The 17,831-nt window shown below is 38.6% G+C and overlaps 2 protein-coding genes across 2 annotated transcripts; both read left to right on the plus strand.

Moving 5' to 3' along the window:
• Window positions 1–6,305: 6,305 nt before the first annotated feature.
• LOC108669968 (nuclear inhibitor of protein phosphatase 1-like) lies at window positions 6,306–11,625 on the plus strand (the record flags this gene model as incomplete). Its single annotated transcript, XM_018157413.1, has 6 exons — window positions 6,306–6,479; window positions 6,778–6,931; window positions 8,324–8,544; window positions 9,315–9,512; window positions 9,965–10,192; window positions 10,528–11,625. Coding segments are annotated over 6 exons (1,131 nt in total), but the record flags the coding sequence as incomplete, so codon positions are not given.
• Window positions 11,626–13,300: 1,675 nt separating this feature from the next.
• Window positions 13,301–16,816, plus strand: LOC108669974 (succinate dehydrogenase assembly factor 4, mitochondrial-like). Its single transcript, XM_018157418.2, has 3 exons — window positions 13,301–13,596; window positions 14,108–14,203; window positions 16,559–16,816. Exons 1-3 carry the CDS (start codon window positions 13,542–13,544, stop codon window positions 16,738–16,740), a joined length of 333 nt encoding a protein of 110 aa, XP_018012907.1. The 5' UTR covers window positions 13,301–13,541; the 3' UTR covers window positions 16,741–16,816.
• Window positions 16,817–17,831: the final 1,015 nt, after the last annotated feature.

A 17,831-nucleotide genomic window follows, 5' to 3' on the forward strand; every position in this document is an offset into this window, starting at 1 on the left:
AACTACGTTTCAACCGTTAACTATGTGGAATAGCAGCTTGTTAGCTGAAGCATTGTTGGTTTAAAGTTCGTGAGGTACGATGGGTCAATTGAGTACAGCTGCTTAGGTGCCACTGCCAGGATGACTATATCAATAGCATTTAGAAGGTTGATGTTAGCTCCAGGTCCACTGTCCAGGGCTGATTTGAGGTAATTTGCTGGTCTAGCTATGGGCTATGGCGCGGCACCTCTCGTTCGCCGTCGGTTTGGCGGCTCGGCGCAAGAAGTTGAGAGACGGTAGGTCGCAGCTGTTCACACGCTATTTCGTAAAATTGCCCGAGAACAGTAAATTCTTACCCGCGATTTTCGAGAAGCACCCGGGAGGACGAAAATTGCACCCGCGATTTTACAACTTCACCCTTGAAGAGCCTCTTTTTACCCGCGGTATTCTAAAAAATCTGCCCATTATTCCTGTCTGGATTGCTGGCGCGTCGTGCGGTGTTTTGAGAGTCGTGTAAAGCAAACAGAACTCAAGTATTGCATACGGTTATTTTTTTATAGTTTTTAATTTCTCCATGCATCCTTAATGTGTCAGAATATACCACGTTTACCCTAATATTAACTGAACGTTGCACTGTTTGGCGTGAGTGTGCACAGCCAAATGAGGAGGGCGTGATAGTAACTGCCCAGCAGACTCAGTCCTATAATTATCAAGATGTGTGCTTAGTGACCAGGTAGTGTGCAATGTTAGTAAGTAAAGTTAGTAAACATGCAACTCAGCAATTGAAGCATAGTGGCAAAGCAGAGAGTTTTTTAGACTCTCTCAAGTTCACTTCTAAGTCCTATAAGTAGACCAGTAAAGTATCCTGGATACCAGCATTATCATACTTTAGTAAATGAGGAAATTAAAAATGAAGTGATTCTAAAAAAGCTCTGGTTTGCCAATTGCTGCTATGATTGAATGTGAGGCTCAAAATGGTTTATGAATTATGATGGCCTGAATGGAATTAACAGCTCAAAAGAATGTACTAACAACTCAAAAATACAAGAATTTGGGGCTCAAAAATAACAGTTGCAGCTTGCAGATTGAAGGTTTTTTTCCACACTATAAAATATAAATTGACATCAAACATACACATTTTTTGTTAGTCACAGCCTGACAGGTAGCATCTGCCAGATTTTTCAATGTGGGCTAAGCAGGCATGGCATATATATCTAATTGGTGAGCCGCGACTGAATTTTTTGAGCCGTGGTTTAATGGATTTGCCAGCTGTGATTCAATTTCATTGAGATTGAGGTGTGATTCTATTTCTTCCCAGGCTGTAGAGTAGGGCCTTTCAGTTCGAGATATCGGCGTCTTTTCAAGCTATCAGCCACATCGACCTTAAATTGGCGTCCATGGCCGATCATAAACTATGGCTCAGGCAGCCATGACCGATCATAAACTATAAATTGCTCAATCAGCCCCGCTGTCCAGGACGCAGAGGGTAGATGCAGTGTCGCCAATATATGGGTTTTTAAGCCCTAAGCGTTGCCGGGTGATTTTAAGATGCATTGCCAGGTAATTTTAAGATGCATTGCCAGGTAATTTTTAATGTAAAGCCATTTATGCTGAGTAATGAAAAATTATTTACAAGCCACAAACTTATTTACAAGGTTGCATGCACGTGTTATCCCAAATAACTAATTATACCCTAAAAACAGTCTGATTGTACAGCAAGTGTCAACTGAACATGTGATACCGTAAACTGGGGTAACTTTGACTCCCGGGGTAACTTTGACCACTTTTGATTTTTTAACAAAAACCCCCAAAACTCAAAAACCATTTGACATAGAAAAATTTTGTCAATGGGCATTAAAGACCTAATACTTAGGCTACGTAACACAATAGAAAGATTTAAAAAGTTAGCATATCTAATAGGTTGAAAAAATTAAAATGTGACCCACAAAAAAAGCTATTTTTTAAAGCCTGTCAGAGTACCCCCTCCAATTTTTTTATTTTTTGGCAAAATAACTCCAGGTTTTGATGCATTGTAGTAGAACTCTTCTAGTTAATGTATTTTGCATGTTTCAATTTAAGTTTAACTTATCTAGTAAAAAATGGCATCATTTTGAAAAAAAAGTGGTCAAAGTTACCCCAGTTTACGGTAATGCAGTCTGACTGCTCTAATGTGACCGCAACTACTTAATCGGAAGCTTGATGTTTACATTTTTTTGGCGGGAACTCATCGCAACTGATTTCCGGACAAGCTTCACTCCACTGCATCCTGATCCATGTAACATATCGGAAACCTTACTTTTTTTAAATAGTTGGCCGAAGACTGACGAATACCGTAAAATGGGGTAATATTGACCACTTTTTTTAAAAAAAATGATGCAATTTTTTTACTAGATAAGTTAAACTTAAATTGAAACATGCAAAATACAGGTCTATACTAGCTTTACTCACCATAAATTGCTGGCTTCTGCCTCTCATAGTTTTGATGTAATTTCGAAAAAAGTGATGGTCTTTGTTACCCCAGCTCTTGGGGTTTCTTTGACCGGGTGGTAAAATCAATTTTATTTTCTTGTAAAATAACTCCAGGTTGTGGTGCATTGTAGTAGAACTCTTCTAGTTACTTATGCAGAAGACAAATTTTAGGAAAGTGTCATAGTTTGCGAATGGGGGGCGCCGCCCTCAAATGTGCAAAATGTGACCATCTAATGGCAGCCGTGATGGGGTAACATTGACGCCGGAACTGCGTGCTACATCGCGTACGTAGTTCAGGTGGCTATGAGCTCGTATGGTTGGGTGCTCAAATGTAGCTCTCACAGGCGCCGGAACTACACGCTACAACACATAGTTACGATTGTAGCGTGTAGATCAATACGGCGCATCGGCCATATCGATCGTAAATCGCGATTTATGGAGAAGCATAATTGGCGACTGGCGTCCAGTGGTGTCCAGCGGTATCTTACTCGGCGTCTTTGGTGCATGAAATCGGCGTCCTCGACCTATGTTGTGCCATTCTCTACAGTCTGGATTTCTTCAAGCCATGATTCCATTTCTTTGAGCAGTGAATTCCATTTCATTAAGCCGTGAATTCCATAGCTTTGCAATGAAAAGCCATTAATGAGCCATGAATGTATTTACAAAATCTGTGCACGTGTTACCTCCAGGCTGAAATTCTAAAATTTGTGGCTCACATAAAAAAAGCCTTCTGCCTTAAAAAAAACGTTCCAGGCAACTAGAAACAGGTTTGCAGGCTGTCAGAAATCAACTTTGGTTAAGGTAGCTATGATTGTATGAACGTCAAGTCAGGCAACACAGAGAAGGTCCCATGCAAGATTGTTAATTGTGCTCGTCACTCACAGATGAGCAAGAGGGATGGATATACAGAAGGAAATACTATTTACTCTCAACATAATAGTTTCAAATTGAATATAAAAAAACATTTATAGCACCTATTTGTTACCTCAGCTTTCAAATTGAGAAGAAACTCCTTGGCAGTTGGAGAAATTTCTCGAAGAAAAGGCAATGCACAACAAAAAACATGACACTTCACAGTTGACTGACTAGAATAGACTCAATAGTCAATAGAGTACTCAAAAGTAAAAAATTTAGCATTCAAACCTTTAGATTCTGTGAACCTTGTGATTTCTTCATTATTAAAACTTTAGAAGGCTTATAATATATCACGTAAAGTTTTCACTCAATTATCGTTTCGAAGTTTGGGAGCTTTATCTGCAGTAATATTCTGTAGTTACCTCACTCACCCGGTCCCACCACCACTGATTGCGTAATGAGAACTAACCACTAACCATCATTAGATTCCCACCACTGTTGCACACGATTGATTCTGCATGCATGTATAATATATATGAAGGTTATTAAACCATTCTGATTTCTGTTGAATGTCAGTTACTGATAAATTTTTAATATAGAAGAATTCGCATCTTTCATTTTTCCACACGACTATATTGATGTCGGTTTCACATTGGTTGCTGGTGTGGTTGGTATCCCTGCTACATTCTTTGTTTACGTTTTTTGTTTGGCTGATCGCAACAAAAGGAGATTGTATGTCTCAGCTGATTGCTTTGGTGGTCAGTTTTGTATTTGTGGATTGAATCATAGGCAGTTTTTCATGTATTTGTGAGTGAGTGTACATAGTGAAGATGTTATTCTTTGCAATTTCCATCAATAATGACATAACTACACTATTGTATTATGCTCTTGAAATAAGAATTGTAGCATGAGGCATTAAGTTAGCATCAGTGCGTTAACATTGTGTGCATTTGAGGCGGTCCCTTCTAGCTTTCTATTGCTGATTGGATTCCAGTGGCTGTGACGTTGCACACGTTCTAGCGATGATTGGATCCCTGTGACAGTACGTTGGATGCGTTCAAGCATTGATTGGATTCTTGGGACTGTTACATTTGGACGCGTTCAAGCGTTGATTGGATTCTTGTTACTGTGATGATGCAAGCGCTGTTTTTTTTTTTAATGAAACAGCTGTGGCATCTTGCAGACTCATCAGTGATGATGATGGACTGAAAGTGAAAGTGTGCTGGACATTCCAGATTTTTGGGTCATGCATTCTGATTTGCTTTGTTTACCAGTTGATATATTACCCCTCTAGAATTCCACACTGGTTGCCTCAAATCTCTAATTTTATCCTAAAACACTCAAACAGCAAAACTAACATTTGGCTTCTCTTAAGTGGCAACTGAACACATGATAATGCAGTCTGACCACTCTGACGTGGCCACAGCTATGTTATCTTCAAGGAAACATTTTGGGTTGACTTGTTGTAGCCTAATTACGTTTTTGCCGGATATTTTGGTGAGAACTTTGAATTAATGCGGATTGTGCCATCATTGCGGAAGTTGTAAATTTTATGAAGCGACATGTTTGCAAAGTTGCAAACCACAATTTTTCAATCAAACAAAAATACATGACATTAGAGCCACAAGATTTCATACGTACTGAAATTATATGATATTAGAGCTGGAATACAGTATTTCAGAAAAAAGTTGGACTTTTCCAGCCCTGAGTTGAAGCAATAATGAATTTGAAATATTGTCCGCAACAGTGTGAGATTCTAGGAATGAAAGTTTGCTTATAAAAAAGCTTCCCACCCAAGGTGAAAAGCTTTCCTTAGATACAGCACAGTGGACACACTGTTTCAATTGTGTACTAGTACATCAGAATTATTATGAAATTGTTTAGCTGTCTATTGTTTGATTAATATTTTATATTTTTTTTACTAAAAGAGTTTCTGGAAATTGTCCAGGCCCTTTGTACATACGTTAATGATTAAGTTTAAAATAAGTACTATTAGGTTTAATAATTAAACTAACCAGTACACATACCATATTTGGGCACAACCAATCACAGCTGGAAAGGATGACCCCACAATCTCATCAACCAATCGGAGATTGTAAGGGCACGATATCACAATCTCACCAAATAATCACAGCTGGAAAGGGGATGAAATCACAATCTCACCAAATAATCACAGCTGGAAAGGGGATGAAATCACAATCTCACCTAAAATCACAGCTGGAAAAGTACGGTATATCAATAACAGACATGTATAAAATGGACTGAAAGCTGAAAGTTCCTAGCCTTTCTAAGCTTTCAGGTCTTGCTTTCCAAATTATTAGGTCTGAAGTCCCACTTTCCAATATGCTGTGTGTACTGGGGTATTTTATACCCCTCTAAAATTCCACACTGGTCCACAAGCATAGGTAGGCATTTTTGTCTTATTAAAGGGCTGCTTATGCCCAAATTTCCACTTTAATGTAAAGCAGCATTAAACCTATAAAGAGAAAAATGTTGCTCACATCTTCTGAAGATATAGTTTTATACCTACTGATGTGTTGTCAAAGATTTTCAGATATTTGCCAAACTGGAAAAGTGAGAAGAAGCCATCTTTAAATTAGACAAAGATACCTTTGTTTATGGTCAATTTCACCCATTCTTATAACCTTTCAATGATTTCTTCCAAAATAAATTACAAAAATGACCTTTTTCTTAGCTATTTTCAAAAAATCATGCATGAAATAATCTTTTCACCTGCAATTTCTGGAAATTCTGCCCAATTTTATTGATTCTGTTATTTCCTCATCATTCTGATATTATTGTGATTCATAAAATGAAAGCACTTGATGTTTCCTATAAATTTCATGTTTGAATATTTGTCTTTGAACCTGATTTTTAAAATGTATGAGTCCCCATCATTACAATTAGAAAATATTACTGTCACTCATTGGATTTATTCCTGACATGAGACATGTGTTATAACTGTATTTGACTAACTTTTTGCTAGAGTTAAATTTTGATGAACTTTTTTGGTGAATTTTCCTAAGTTGAGAATCTTAGATTTCTGTTTTAATTTGCAGATATTCTGTAGGACAAAAATAAGTTTTAATGCAGAATTCAAATTGCCTATTTTCAGGGCTGGCAAGCCAGCTGTCGGCCTGCATTTGGATGTGGCAAAAGGAGATCGCCTCATTCAGGTGAAATTTCTATACTACATTTGACGATAATTTTTCTGCCCCCAAAATGTATTTGCCTAATTTAGTTCTCTTTTAAAAAATAAATATATAATATGGCAATAGTACATTATTATCTGCAAATTTAGCTCAGCAAATTTATGGGAAGTGAACAAAAGTGATGTAAATAACTGATCAATACCGTACAGAGATCAAAAATCTTTTGTTTTATTAATACCGTATAGATTTAACATGAGGTACCTACATACTGGAACAAAACCTCAAGTTTTTGTTGAATTTTTAAAGTATTGATGTATTGCAGAAACTCATGGTGGACGAGAAGAAATGCTATTTATTTGGACGCAACCCACAACTAAATGACTTCTGCATAGACCATGCCAGCTGCTCTCGTGTTCATGCTGTGCTTGTCTACCACAAGGTGTTGCAGAAAGCCTTCTTGGTTGACCTGGGCAGCAGTAAGTGAATGTTGAAAGTTAAGTATAGCACAATTTGTATATTAAAATGCTTATTATTAGAGATATTACAGATCTTGTTTTTATTAGAAAACAAAGTCCTAAAGATTAAGAAAAGTCATAAGCTAGCTGGACATTATAATAATTGAAGGCTGTAGTGTTTTAAATCAGCTAGTAATTATGATCAAACTGCATGAAGTAGGTATTTACAATTTGAATAGCACTGTCAGCTGATGTAAACTCATTGAACAAAAACATTTGTATTTGTAAGACGAATTTAAATGTGATTTTGTCACAAATTGACATCAATTGTTGAGTAACATAGACATATTAGTTTACTTCCCTTCAGTATAGCATTGATGCAAACAAATTCATATTTAACATTGTCCAGAAGACTTCGATAACTTTACACTCATTGGGCACTCATCTCCTAAAATTACATATGCTAAAAGTCATCATTTTGAATAATATAATATCAAAAAGATCTTAATTACTTTAACATAACAATTCATTCATTTGCAAAATACTTACCATAAACATTACACACCTGAGCATTGATATGTTTTCGTAACTTGAATCAATTTTAGAGTCAGGACTATAGCTTTACAACAATTTGAAATGGGAACTTTAGGTTCTCATTCTTGGATGTAACTCACAGTTTCTGAATTAAAAATGTCTGTTAGTAGTGGTGTTTATGTCCCCTCAAGGGGGGACTTCCGGCAAGTGTCTGTGCTCGTCAGAAGTCCTACGGGATTTGTCGCTTCTAGGGGATTGTTCCTGAGCATCCCACTGCTGAGCTCGTGCTGTCTGACTGCGGGCTTCAGTTGTGGGGTCAAGTTATTATGTTGGTAGGATTCCTTGCATTTCCCTTCTCTGTCTCTCTCAATCGGGCAGCCAACATCCTGTGTAAGCGCTGCCTCTTGTCCAAGTATATCTTAGTTTCTGTTGCCTGTCACCTCTCCCTTCTTGTCACTTCATCTCTCTCTTAAAATGCTAATGCTGCAGCCTTTGCCCAGCTTCAGCGGGCTGGACAATTGAGACCTTCTGCTCCTTGTGGGTCATGAAAATTTTTTTATTTAAGAAACTTTCATTAATTGAGACTGTCCGCCTTGTTGGTGATGTTCATCTTGATTTTCGGGGCGAGATAGCTAAATAGCTGAAGCGTTAGTAAACATGTGGCCACTAAACTAACTATCTTGGTATTCATGTGCAACTCACTGGAAGTTCTTTGGTAAGACGCAACTCAATGGCCACATTTCAGCATAAAAATTGTAAGCAAACATTTTGTACGAACCAAGCTTGATGCTCAAATGCATTTGCTAAGATTGATAACCCAGCATTTACACCAATATTTTTTACATTAAAATATATGCTGACTTTATTATTCATGCTTAGCTCACGGGACGTTCCTTGGCAAGATGCGCCTTGAAGGCCACAAGCCCACCCAGGTGCCACTGAACTCAACATTTCACTTTGGGGCGTCGACGCGCATGTACACGCTGCGTGAGCGCCCTCACTCTGCCCCCAAGCCCGTCATGGAGGAGCTGGAGAAAATGCCCACTGAGGATGGGGATGGTGCCCTGCTGGGTCTGCCTGAGACAGAGACAGAACTTGATGTGGGTGCTGCTGGGTTGAAATAAGAGAACAGTAATTTGCTCTGTTGTATTTTTTTAAGAATATGCTGATAATTAAGGTGCCTACTGGGTCTGCCTGAGACAGAGACAGAACTTAATGTGGGTGCTGCTGGGTTGGAATAAGAGAACAGTAATTTGCTCTGTTGTTGTATTTTCTTAAGAGAATATGCTGATATTTAAGGTGCCTTGCTAGGTCTGCCTGAGACAGAGACGAAAATTTATGTGGGTGCCATGCATCTCAATGAGGACAGTAATAAGCTCCGATTCTGTATTTTTTCTAAATTGTACTTAAATTAGTGCATTTCTTGAATTTACCTAATAACATCCCAACCACTGTTGATCTTTTTAGATGCTTACATTCATTTTGTTAAAAATAAACGGCTCAATTCATTTATCGAATTCATTTTACATTGCAGTCTTGCACAAAATTTAAAAATATTACCTATGGTATTTCTAATCTTTAGGTGTTCAGAGATTAATGCGTTCATGACCCTACCAGCAAAGTCAGCGATAATTTATGAACATGATTGTAGAACTAAATTAATTTTTGAATCTGATTACATCTAACATACATCAATAGATTTCATTCCACCAACTATGTAACTTTGTGAATTCACAATCCATTGTAATTAAACTCCCTGCAATAGATGTTTCTCCACCAACTAAATAATTTTCTGCATTCAGAATTTAATATCATTTAACACCCACAATAGATTTATTTCCAGCGACTAAGTATGTAACTATGCGTGCAGAACCTGACGGAGTTCAACACGGCGCACAACAGACGCATCACAATGCTGGGCATAGACGACGAGGAGGCAAGACCCAGGAAGAGACACAAGTTCAACATCAGCTTCAAGGATGAGGAAGACGTCATTAACCCTGAAGACATCGACCCCAGCATCGGGCGGTTCAGAAACCTCCTTCAAACTACAGTCGTGCCCAATAAGGTATTGGTAGTCTTTTAGAGTCTTTTAATTAAGGTAGTCTTTTTGACACTTGTTCAACAATCGGTTTAGAGATAAATAACCCCCGCCAAAGTTTTTAATATGTTCAGAGACTAAGAATTAACTTCGCATTAATCACGTTATGTCGCCACGGACAGTCAATGCAAGTACGTAGTAGCGTTAAAAAAAATTTAGTTGAATCCTGCTTACCTCAAGAACTCAACTGGGTTCTATTCCTGGTCTCTAAATAATAATAATGTGGAAGTGTCGATTCAGAATAACTGTGTTTCTCAGTTAGTTGAAGTTTCCCGTTTATTTATTAGAGTTATTGGTATCTAATATATAATTTATAACTGCAAAGGGACGAGTGGTTCAATTTGGCAAGGTACGGTATTTATTAGGATTATTGATATAAAATAATTGAATAATAATGTAATAAACATTGTCTGCTACAGAAGAGACGCATTGACGCTCCGACGGCCTCGATCGCCAGCGTTCGTGCCGGACACGGCCACCGGTCCACACTCCACCCCGACAGCGGGGGACTCTACGAGGACCTTCCCCCTGGGGAGGCTGGGGACTTCATGAGTCCCACGCCTTACCACCACACCCTCGGCAACCCCTTCTTCTCTCCCTTTATCTCCTCCAAACTGGGGCTGCCTCTCCCCAACCCTGCCCCTGAGGTAAGGCTATAGTCAGATTTTGCTAGTTGCTGCTGATTTCATTATATAATTTTGATCCATCTGCGTAGTTGGAGGGAAAACATTGTCATGGAAACAGATTTGTTTGTTTCTAATGATCCAAATTCATTTTATGTCCTTTAACGAACGTATAATAAATTCATTAAGTACAATAATACTTAAAAAATAATTGTTACATGGTTTAGTTTAGTGACTAAATGTTTTCTAATATTTCAGCTATTTTGGTAGATTGAACACTGTAATTAATAGATCGACCTTTGCTATTGTTATTAGATACACCACAGCGATTATTATTACAATGATTAATTATATTTCAGGTAGAGCTATTGCCTCCCGAGCCCCCGCCCTCTGCAGAGGTACCTGCTGTGCCCGCCGCTGGGGCCCCCGGAGCCGACCCTGATGAGCCCAAGAAGAAGAAATACGCCAAGGAAGCCTGGCCTGGCAAGAAGCCCGCGCCTGCGTTGCTTGTATAAACCTGACTTCATCATCCCTTTTGTGTATTTTTATATCAGTGTCTTGTATCCTGCCATTAGCCGGGATGTTGCGTTCTTGAGTTTTGCACACAAAATTACCATTTTGACCATGAAAAACTACAGGAAATTCATTAATTTGTTGTGGAGTGAACATAACAACGAGTATTCATTTGTAGGTGCGAACTCATGTCGGTCGTTTAGGAAGACACTGTTCAAATTAAAAGCTTAAAAAATGTTACTAAACTGAAAGAAATAAGAAAACCTCGTCTAAAAGCATTGATGTCACCTATGTGATACGTAAAACTCGTTGGCTATCAAACGCTTGTTTTCGTTCTCAGAAATATCTTGCATTATCCTAATAATATCATTTCCCATAATGAGGTTGAGAGGAGTGAGTTATAGCAATAGGGTTGAGCGTCCAGACAACTACGACGGTAACTTATCATAGTATTTTTGTAATCATGCGCTCCATGTGAGTAATTGGATAATTTCTTTGATCCTGTCATTTGTTTTCGGTGTTGAAAATTGGATGGATAGTATAGCAATTTAATTGTGCTACTCAAGATAAATTAATTATTTCAGCCAAATTTATTGCCTGGCTTACAGGACAAATCAAGCCAAGAATGAAGATTTAGAACAAATTCTCATCTAGCCTATTCGCATCATGATCGAAGCATCCAGTGTTTTGAACTATGATTGAAATACCAAATTATCTCTATTCGTATCTTATGTTCTTATCTCAAACGACATTCTTTCTCATAATGTCCTTGCAATGAACGAACGCATCGTTTCCTTGCTAACTCTTCTCGCCCATCAACCATCACTGATCATCATTCTCATCACCTACAGGTCCATGTGCATCAATTCTCCGTTATTGTTGCATTTCCCCGTTATAAATAAGGTGCGACATAATTTTGTGCAACTAAATTAACCGTATGTTGTCGTTGCTTTTCTTATTCCTTGCCAGGTATACTCTCCCTGTGTGCTGGATAATGTAATCAGTTTCTCGCGCGCCTTTATATTGTTGCTTATGTTAACCAAAAATAATTTTTTTGGCAGTCTATTTTGTGTTGCTCGCCAGTCGTCATCGTGCGATTACTTCCAGGACTTCAGCAGCTGAACGTCTTATTTTTTTATTCATTAGGAAAATTTGACTGCCGGCAGAATTATTCATTCTCAAATGTATGATGAGGCTGGGCATCTCCTTTAGCCATGGTGAACTCTTGAATTATTGTGACATTTTGGTTTGTGAATACTTCTACATTTCTTATCAAAATGGTTCAAGACTAATATGGTTATATATGCATTTCTCTGCTATATTCCCGAGAAAATGCGCGCATTATAAACATTTTGGCAATTCGCAATTAATTTGGCAAAATAAACAAGCCAATTGTGCGTGAAATTTAGAAGTTAGAGCATGAAACCTCTGATTAACATTCAGGTTCGTTGAAATCAAACCATCCTCTATCCAGATAACCTTACGGGATGCTGGTGCATTCAGCCCCACCTGCAGGCTTATACTATTTAATCGAACTATGTTGACTTAGAGAACACTGGTAGCCATGGTATGATTATTCATAATGTGGAGTCACTGGAGTGCGAATGTTTTATATGAATTTTAAAACCACGCACGGTTACCTCATGTTCGTGTTGTCATCTCAAGGTAATAGCATCCGTACAATTACGTGTAATATTATTATTAAGCAACTAGTTTGATTACCGAATGTTAGTAATCAGTTAATGTGATCTTTTCTTTGAGCGATTTTTGGATTGTCATTCGTTTTTTCTGAATTTCAGCTTTTATGATTCAAGATATTTGCCCGGAATTCAATTTGCGTAGCAAATGCACCAGCGTAGAGGGTTACGTGACTGCCCCTCGGGACCCGAAGTTAATTACTAATTTTATGACTCAATGAATGCAAGCGTTCGGTATGAACAATATCATCAGTTCATTCATCAGTTCATTTCAAACGTCTTGGTGGCGCTGCAACTTGGGTAAGTGAGGGAATTTTTTCCCACCTGCACCGCTGCTACAACAATAGTGAAGTACTTAAATCATTAGCTTGCTTAAATCGAAAGTTCACCGAGAATTTAAAAGCAAATAAAATTCACCGTATCGTCATTGAAAACGCTTCGGAGATCAGCTTCATCAGCAGTTAAAAAAAACTTAATCGAGTTGGTCTTTGCAACGTTTTCAACGGCGATATGGTAAACAATATTGGGAAATTACAGCCCATAAATATCCAATGCCTCATTAGCCCCTTAGCTTCCTGTCCAGTAAAGCGCGCCGTATGCTCGGAAAATCTGGGATCGCAGAGACCCGCACCTCTGTACACGTTCAGGCTTTCCAATTTTAGTTGTGCTCATTGATTTGGATATATTCCCAACTTGAAAGAAAGGCAGTAAAATTAAGAAGAGTAGTTTCGATTGGAGAACGAGAGAAAAATTGTCGAGTTAAAGATTAATAAAAAAATATAACTCGGTACTCACTGCAGTGAGTGACAGAGAGCGCATTTTCTCGTCGATGAAAACTTGAGGTCACGGACAGACAGACAGACGGACATGGCGAGCACAATAGTGCATTTTTTCCATAAATGAGAAAATGAGCTAAAAACAATGCGAAAATCTGCGGGCGCCTGTTTCTGGTTCATGTTTCCTACTTTTAGTTTTACTCAATTGAATATTTGAATAAATTCACCATTCAATGGCATATCTCGGTGCTTTAGATGACACGTTATGAATTCTTAAGCAAAGCTGTTATTAATAGTATGAAAATTGCAGGCGGGATTATTTTTGTTGATATATTACGAGTTGTGTTGCTCTAGTTGTACATTGAAGCCTCGGTGCTATCGTCGAAGATGTCGCTGAGAAGACTCCTCCTGGACGTTCGACAGTTGAGCGTGCAATATTCGGGTGAGTCTCTAATGGTGTTACTCTAGTCGGTAATGTATGGCCGTGGCATATTCAGTGCTCTTCATCTATAATTATTTATGGTTATCTTTTACTCTCTAATGGTAACTCTAATTGTCAATCTCGTATACATTGTGTATTATTGATTATTTTATTTAGTTTGATTATTAATATATCCGTAAACAAAGGCGATATTAAATTTCCATTCATATGTTGGAAATTATGATAATGATTATTTAGGCACGCATTACCAGGCATGCCTAGTAATAATTCATTATTTATTGATGCTCTGACATACTAGATTTGAAAACTTAGGAAAGTTTAAAGCAATTTAAATGCATCATTCTGTGGCTGGGGCACCAAATAATGTACCATAAATGTAAGTCATCGAAAATTTTCCTTCGGATTAAGAATTCATAGTAGATTAACTAGGAGGGAATATCACATAAATTCTATTACAACTCAAACTTTAAGTATCACGAATATTGAATAATCCGCTGTTCCTCTGGGCCAGTTCGCAGCTTCGGCAGTTCGGTAGCTGTGCGTCACGAGGCCAGCAGAGGCGGCGAGGCTGGCAAGACGTCGCTCAAGAAACCCAGCACTCCTGGTGGTGCGTGAGCCCAACACTCGTCCTGGCTATCTTATTACTCATATTAATAATTATTATGACAAATAGTATTGGTTAAACCGTACCTATCGACCTTAGCTCGATCAGTCGGTGCGTGAGCCCAACACTCGTCCTGGCTATCAAATTACTTATATTACTTATTATTATGACAAATAGTATTGGTTAAACCGTACCTATCGACCTTAGCTCGATCAGTCGGTGCGTGAGCCCAACACTCATCCTGGCTATCAAATTACTTATATTAATTATTATTATGACAAATAGTATTGCTTAAACCGTACCTATCGACCTTAACTCGGCCAGTCGGTGCGTGAGCCCAACACTCATCCTGGCTATCTTATTACTTATATTAATTATTATTATGACAAATAGTATTGGTTAAACCGTACCTATCGGCCTTGGCTCGATTATCTCAGACTTATTCATGAACAACTCCAATACCACTCGGACATTACAGTGCTGGAGTTGGTATCAATCTATTTTGCAGTAATGGTATCTACGAGTTACACCTTACCAGCATTTGGAGAATAAACTCTAAACTAATTAGTGTCTGTCAATATTAAAGATAATTAGGTATTCATACCAAAAATTGTTTCGTATTCATAATGATACACCAAATTTATTCATGGATAAAAATTCTGAGAGTAATTCCCGACGATATTTATACATCCATCAACTGTCATTCATGGTATTTCTATTCCAAAGCCTTGTAACCGGAGTGTTTGAATTATATCAGTGGTTCCCAAAGTGGGCGATATCGCCCCCCTAGGGGCGATGGAAAGATTTTGGGGGGCGGTAAGGAAGAAGAGGGCGGTAGGGGGGCGTAATCCGAAGTCAATGTCAGAAGTTCGAACGTTTGTTTGACGACACACACGTGCACACATGACTCCCAGCGATGGTTTTTTTTCACCCAGATCTTTTTTTTAACCTCTCCTGGGTTTACGTCTCGAACAAATTAACGGCCGGACTCGCAGCCGGTCTCGCGGCCAGTTTCCAAATTCCATGATCAAGGAATATCTCTCAAACTAATGAACTTAACTCGATGAAACTTGGTTCACGTATTCATTATAGGACCTAACAATAATGTTCTGCTAGTGAAAAGTGTTAGAATTTAGCCATCGTTTGTTTTTGCCATAGTTATATGGCAATACGGGCCGAAATTCACAGTGATCAAGTAATTTCTTCCAAACTACTGAACAGATTCGAACGAAATTTTGAATTTACAGTCCTAACTACCAAACGGTGATGTTTAGCTCGTGAAATTTTTTCGATTGTGCCTTCGTTTGCGAGTTTTTTTTTTTCATTTCACCTTCATTCGTGATTTAAACAGCAATACGTGCTTAAATTTGCAGTAATCAAGAAATTTTTTCCAAACTACTGAACAGATTTGAACGAAACTTAGTATTTAAATACCTAACCTCAGCAACGGTGATGTGTAAAATTTTTCATCCTATATCGTTCCTCCTATATCTGTATAACTCGTGAACGAAAGCAAAATAGAAAAATTTTCACGAGCTAAACATCACCGTTGAGAGGTTAGGAAATATACGGGCCGAGTATACGGAAGTGTGCAATCAAGAATGACGGGGAAAAAAAACTCGCAAACGAAGGTAAAATAAACAAAAAAATTTATAAGCTTAAAAATCACCGTTTGGTAGTAGGAATGTATATTCAAAATTTCGTTCAAAACTGTTCAATAGTTTGAAAGAAATTCCTTGATCACTGCGAATTTCTGCCTGTATCGCAATATACGCGTAACTCACAAATGAAGGTGAAATTAAAAAAAAAAGTCGAGCTAAACATCACCGTTAGGTTCTGATGAGTACATGTTTCAAGTTTCATAGAGCTGCGTTCATTAGTTTGAGAGATATTACTTGATAATTGAATTTGGAGATTGGTCGTGAGACCGCTTACGAGTCCGGCCGTAAATTCGACCGAGACGTCCTAGGTTTCTAGTGCTGAAACAGTTAAAACAGCTGAAAAAACATATTGTTTCACTAAATGGGGTTCTATTTGTGTAATACACATTTGTGTTTAATATTTATATTTTAAAATTGCAGCGTACTAAATTTCAAGAAAGAGTCCTATGTCTGTGGGGGGCGTTAGAAATTCAGTAGGGAGCCCAAGGGGGCGCCGGCGCCAGCCTGAAAAAGGATGGGAACAACTGAATTATATAAACCGCCCTTGTGTAAATGATTAATGCCATTTTCTACCTTACTTTGTAAATGGATATGCCCTTGTACAAATGATAAATGCCATTGTGTGCCTGACTTTGTCAATAGTAGATATATAATAAAATATATAATAAAAGTGAAGTTATATTTCAATGGAATGCAGGCAAGCTTGACAGCGATGAGGCGGCCTCCCCCGCGACAGTTCACCCGTTCCAGGAGAAGGAGCCTCTGCCGCCCTTCCCCAACAACACGAACCCCGCGACGGGGGAAGTGGGGGGACCCCGCGGCCCTGAGCCCACGAGATACGGCGACTGGGAGAGGAAGGGCAGAGTCAGTGACTTCTAAGGGGACGGGGAGGTAGGGGGATTTTTGAGGGGCGAGTTAGAGGCGATTTTTGAAGGATGAAGTAGAGGGATTTTTGAGGGGGGAAGTAGGGGGACTTTTTAAGGGGGGGAGGTAGGGGGATTTTTGAGGGGGATTTTTGAGTGGGGAAGTAAGGGGACTTTTTAAGGGGGAAGGTAGGGGGATTTTTAAGGGGGGGAGAGTGGGAGATTTTTTGATGGGGGTAGATAAGGGGACTTAAGAGGGTAGGGCAACTTCCGAGGGTAAGAGGAGGTAAGGGAACATCTGAAGGCACAAGGGAGGCAGGGTGACTTATGAGGGTAGGGGCCAGGGGGACATTAAAAGATAGGTGATATTTTAGGGATCAGACTGAGAGACATGGTAGGCTGAAATGACATAAATTAAAGAAGTTTGAACCCTCGTTGGCTGACGTACGAAGTAAGCGTAGCGCGACTGCTGGAAATTTTGTTTCTCCTGAGAAATGTAGGGTCGAGACTCGACAAATGTTCGATGAGTTGCATGTATAGTGGCGATTGTATTAAAATTAAGTTTGTAATTACGCTATGCAGTTTCAGACATTTAATTCAAAACAATTATTGTAAGTTGGAGAGTTCGTCTATTGTTCAAGCAGAGTAGCGATACAAAGTTTTTTATTATCCAATATTTAAAGGTAGAAGTGAAAATTCACAATAAATACAGAAATATAAACTTTTTCGGAAATTTTCTACTAGTTACTTGAAATATTATAAGTGCCTCTGATGACTACTCTGAAGAGGCGATTTACTTTGCCTTCCTAAAATTCCTGTATAAACACGATGACAGCATCGTGTCCCCGCTAGTGATACACTTGTGTTCATGTCTTTTTTGATGGTCTTTGAAATTGATGTAAGAAATTACCTAAATTTTAGTACGGTCCCCTGATGTACAAAGTCAGGCCGCTAGACGAAAGGAATACTTCGAACTCGAAAATACCTAAGGATCCAATTTCGAATTCAACGATTGGTTAAGAGATTTTTATGATAACGCTACTACACCTAACTCCATCTGTAAACTGGAAAAATGCAAGTAGAGTCACAAACATATAGGTACTAGAA

This window comes from Hyalella azteca, unplaced genomic scaffold (assembly GCF_000764305.2).
Source record: "Hyalella azteca isolate HAZT.00-mixed unplaced genomic scaffold, Hazt_2.0.2 contig14111, whole genome shotgun sequence".
NCBI classification, from domain to species: domain Eukaryota; kingdom Metazoa; phylum Arthropoda; class Malacostraca; order Amphipoda; family Hyalellidae; genus Hyalella; species Hyalella azteca.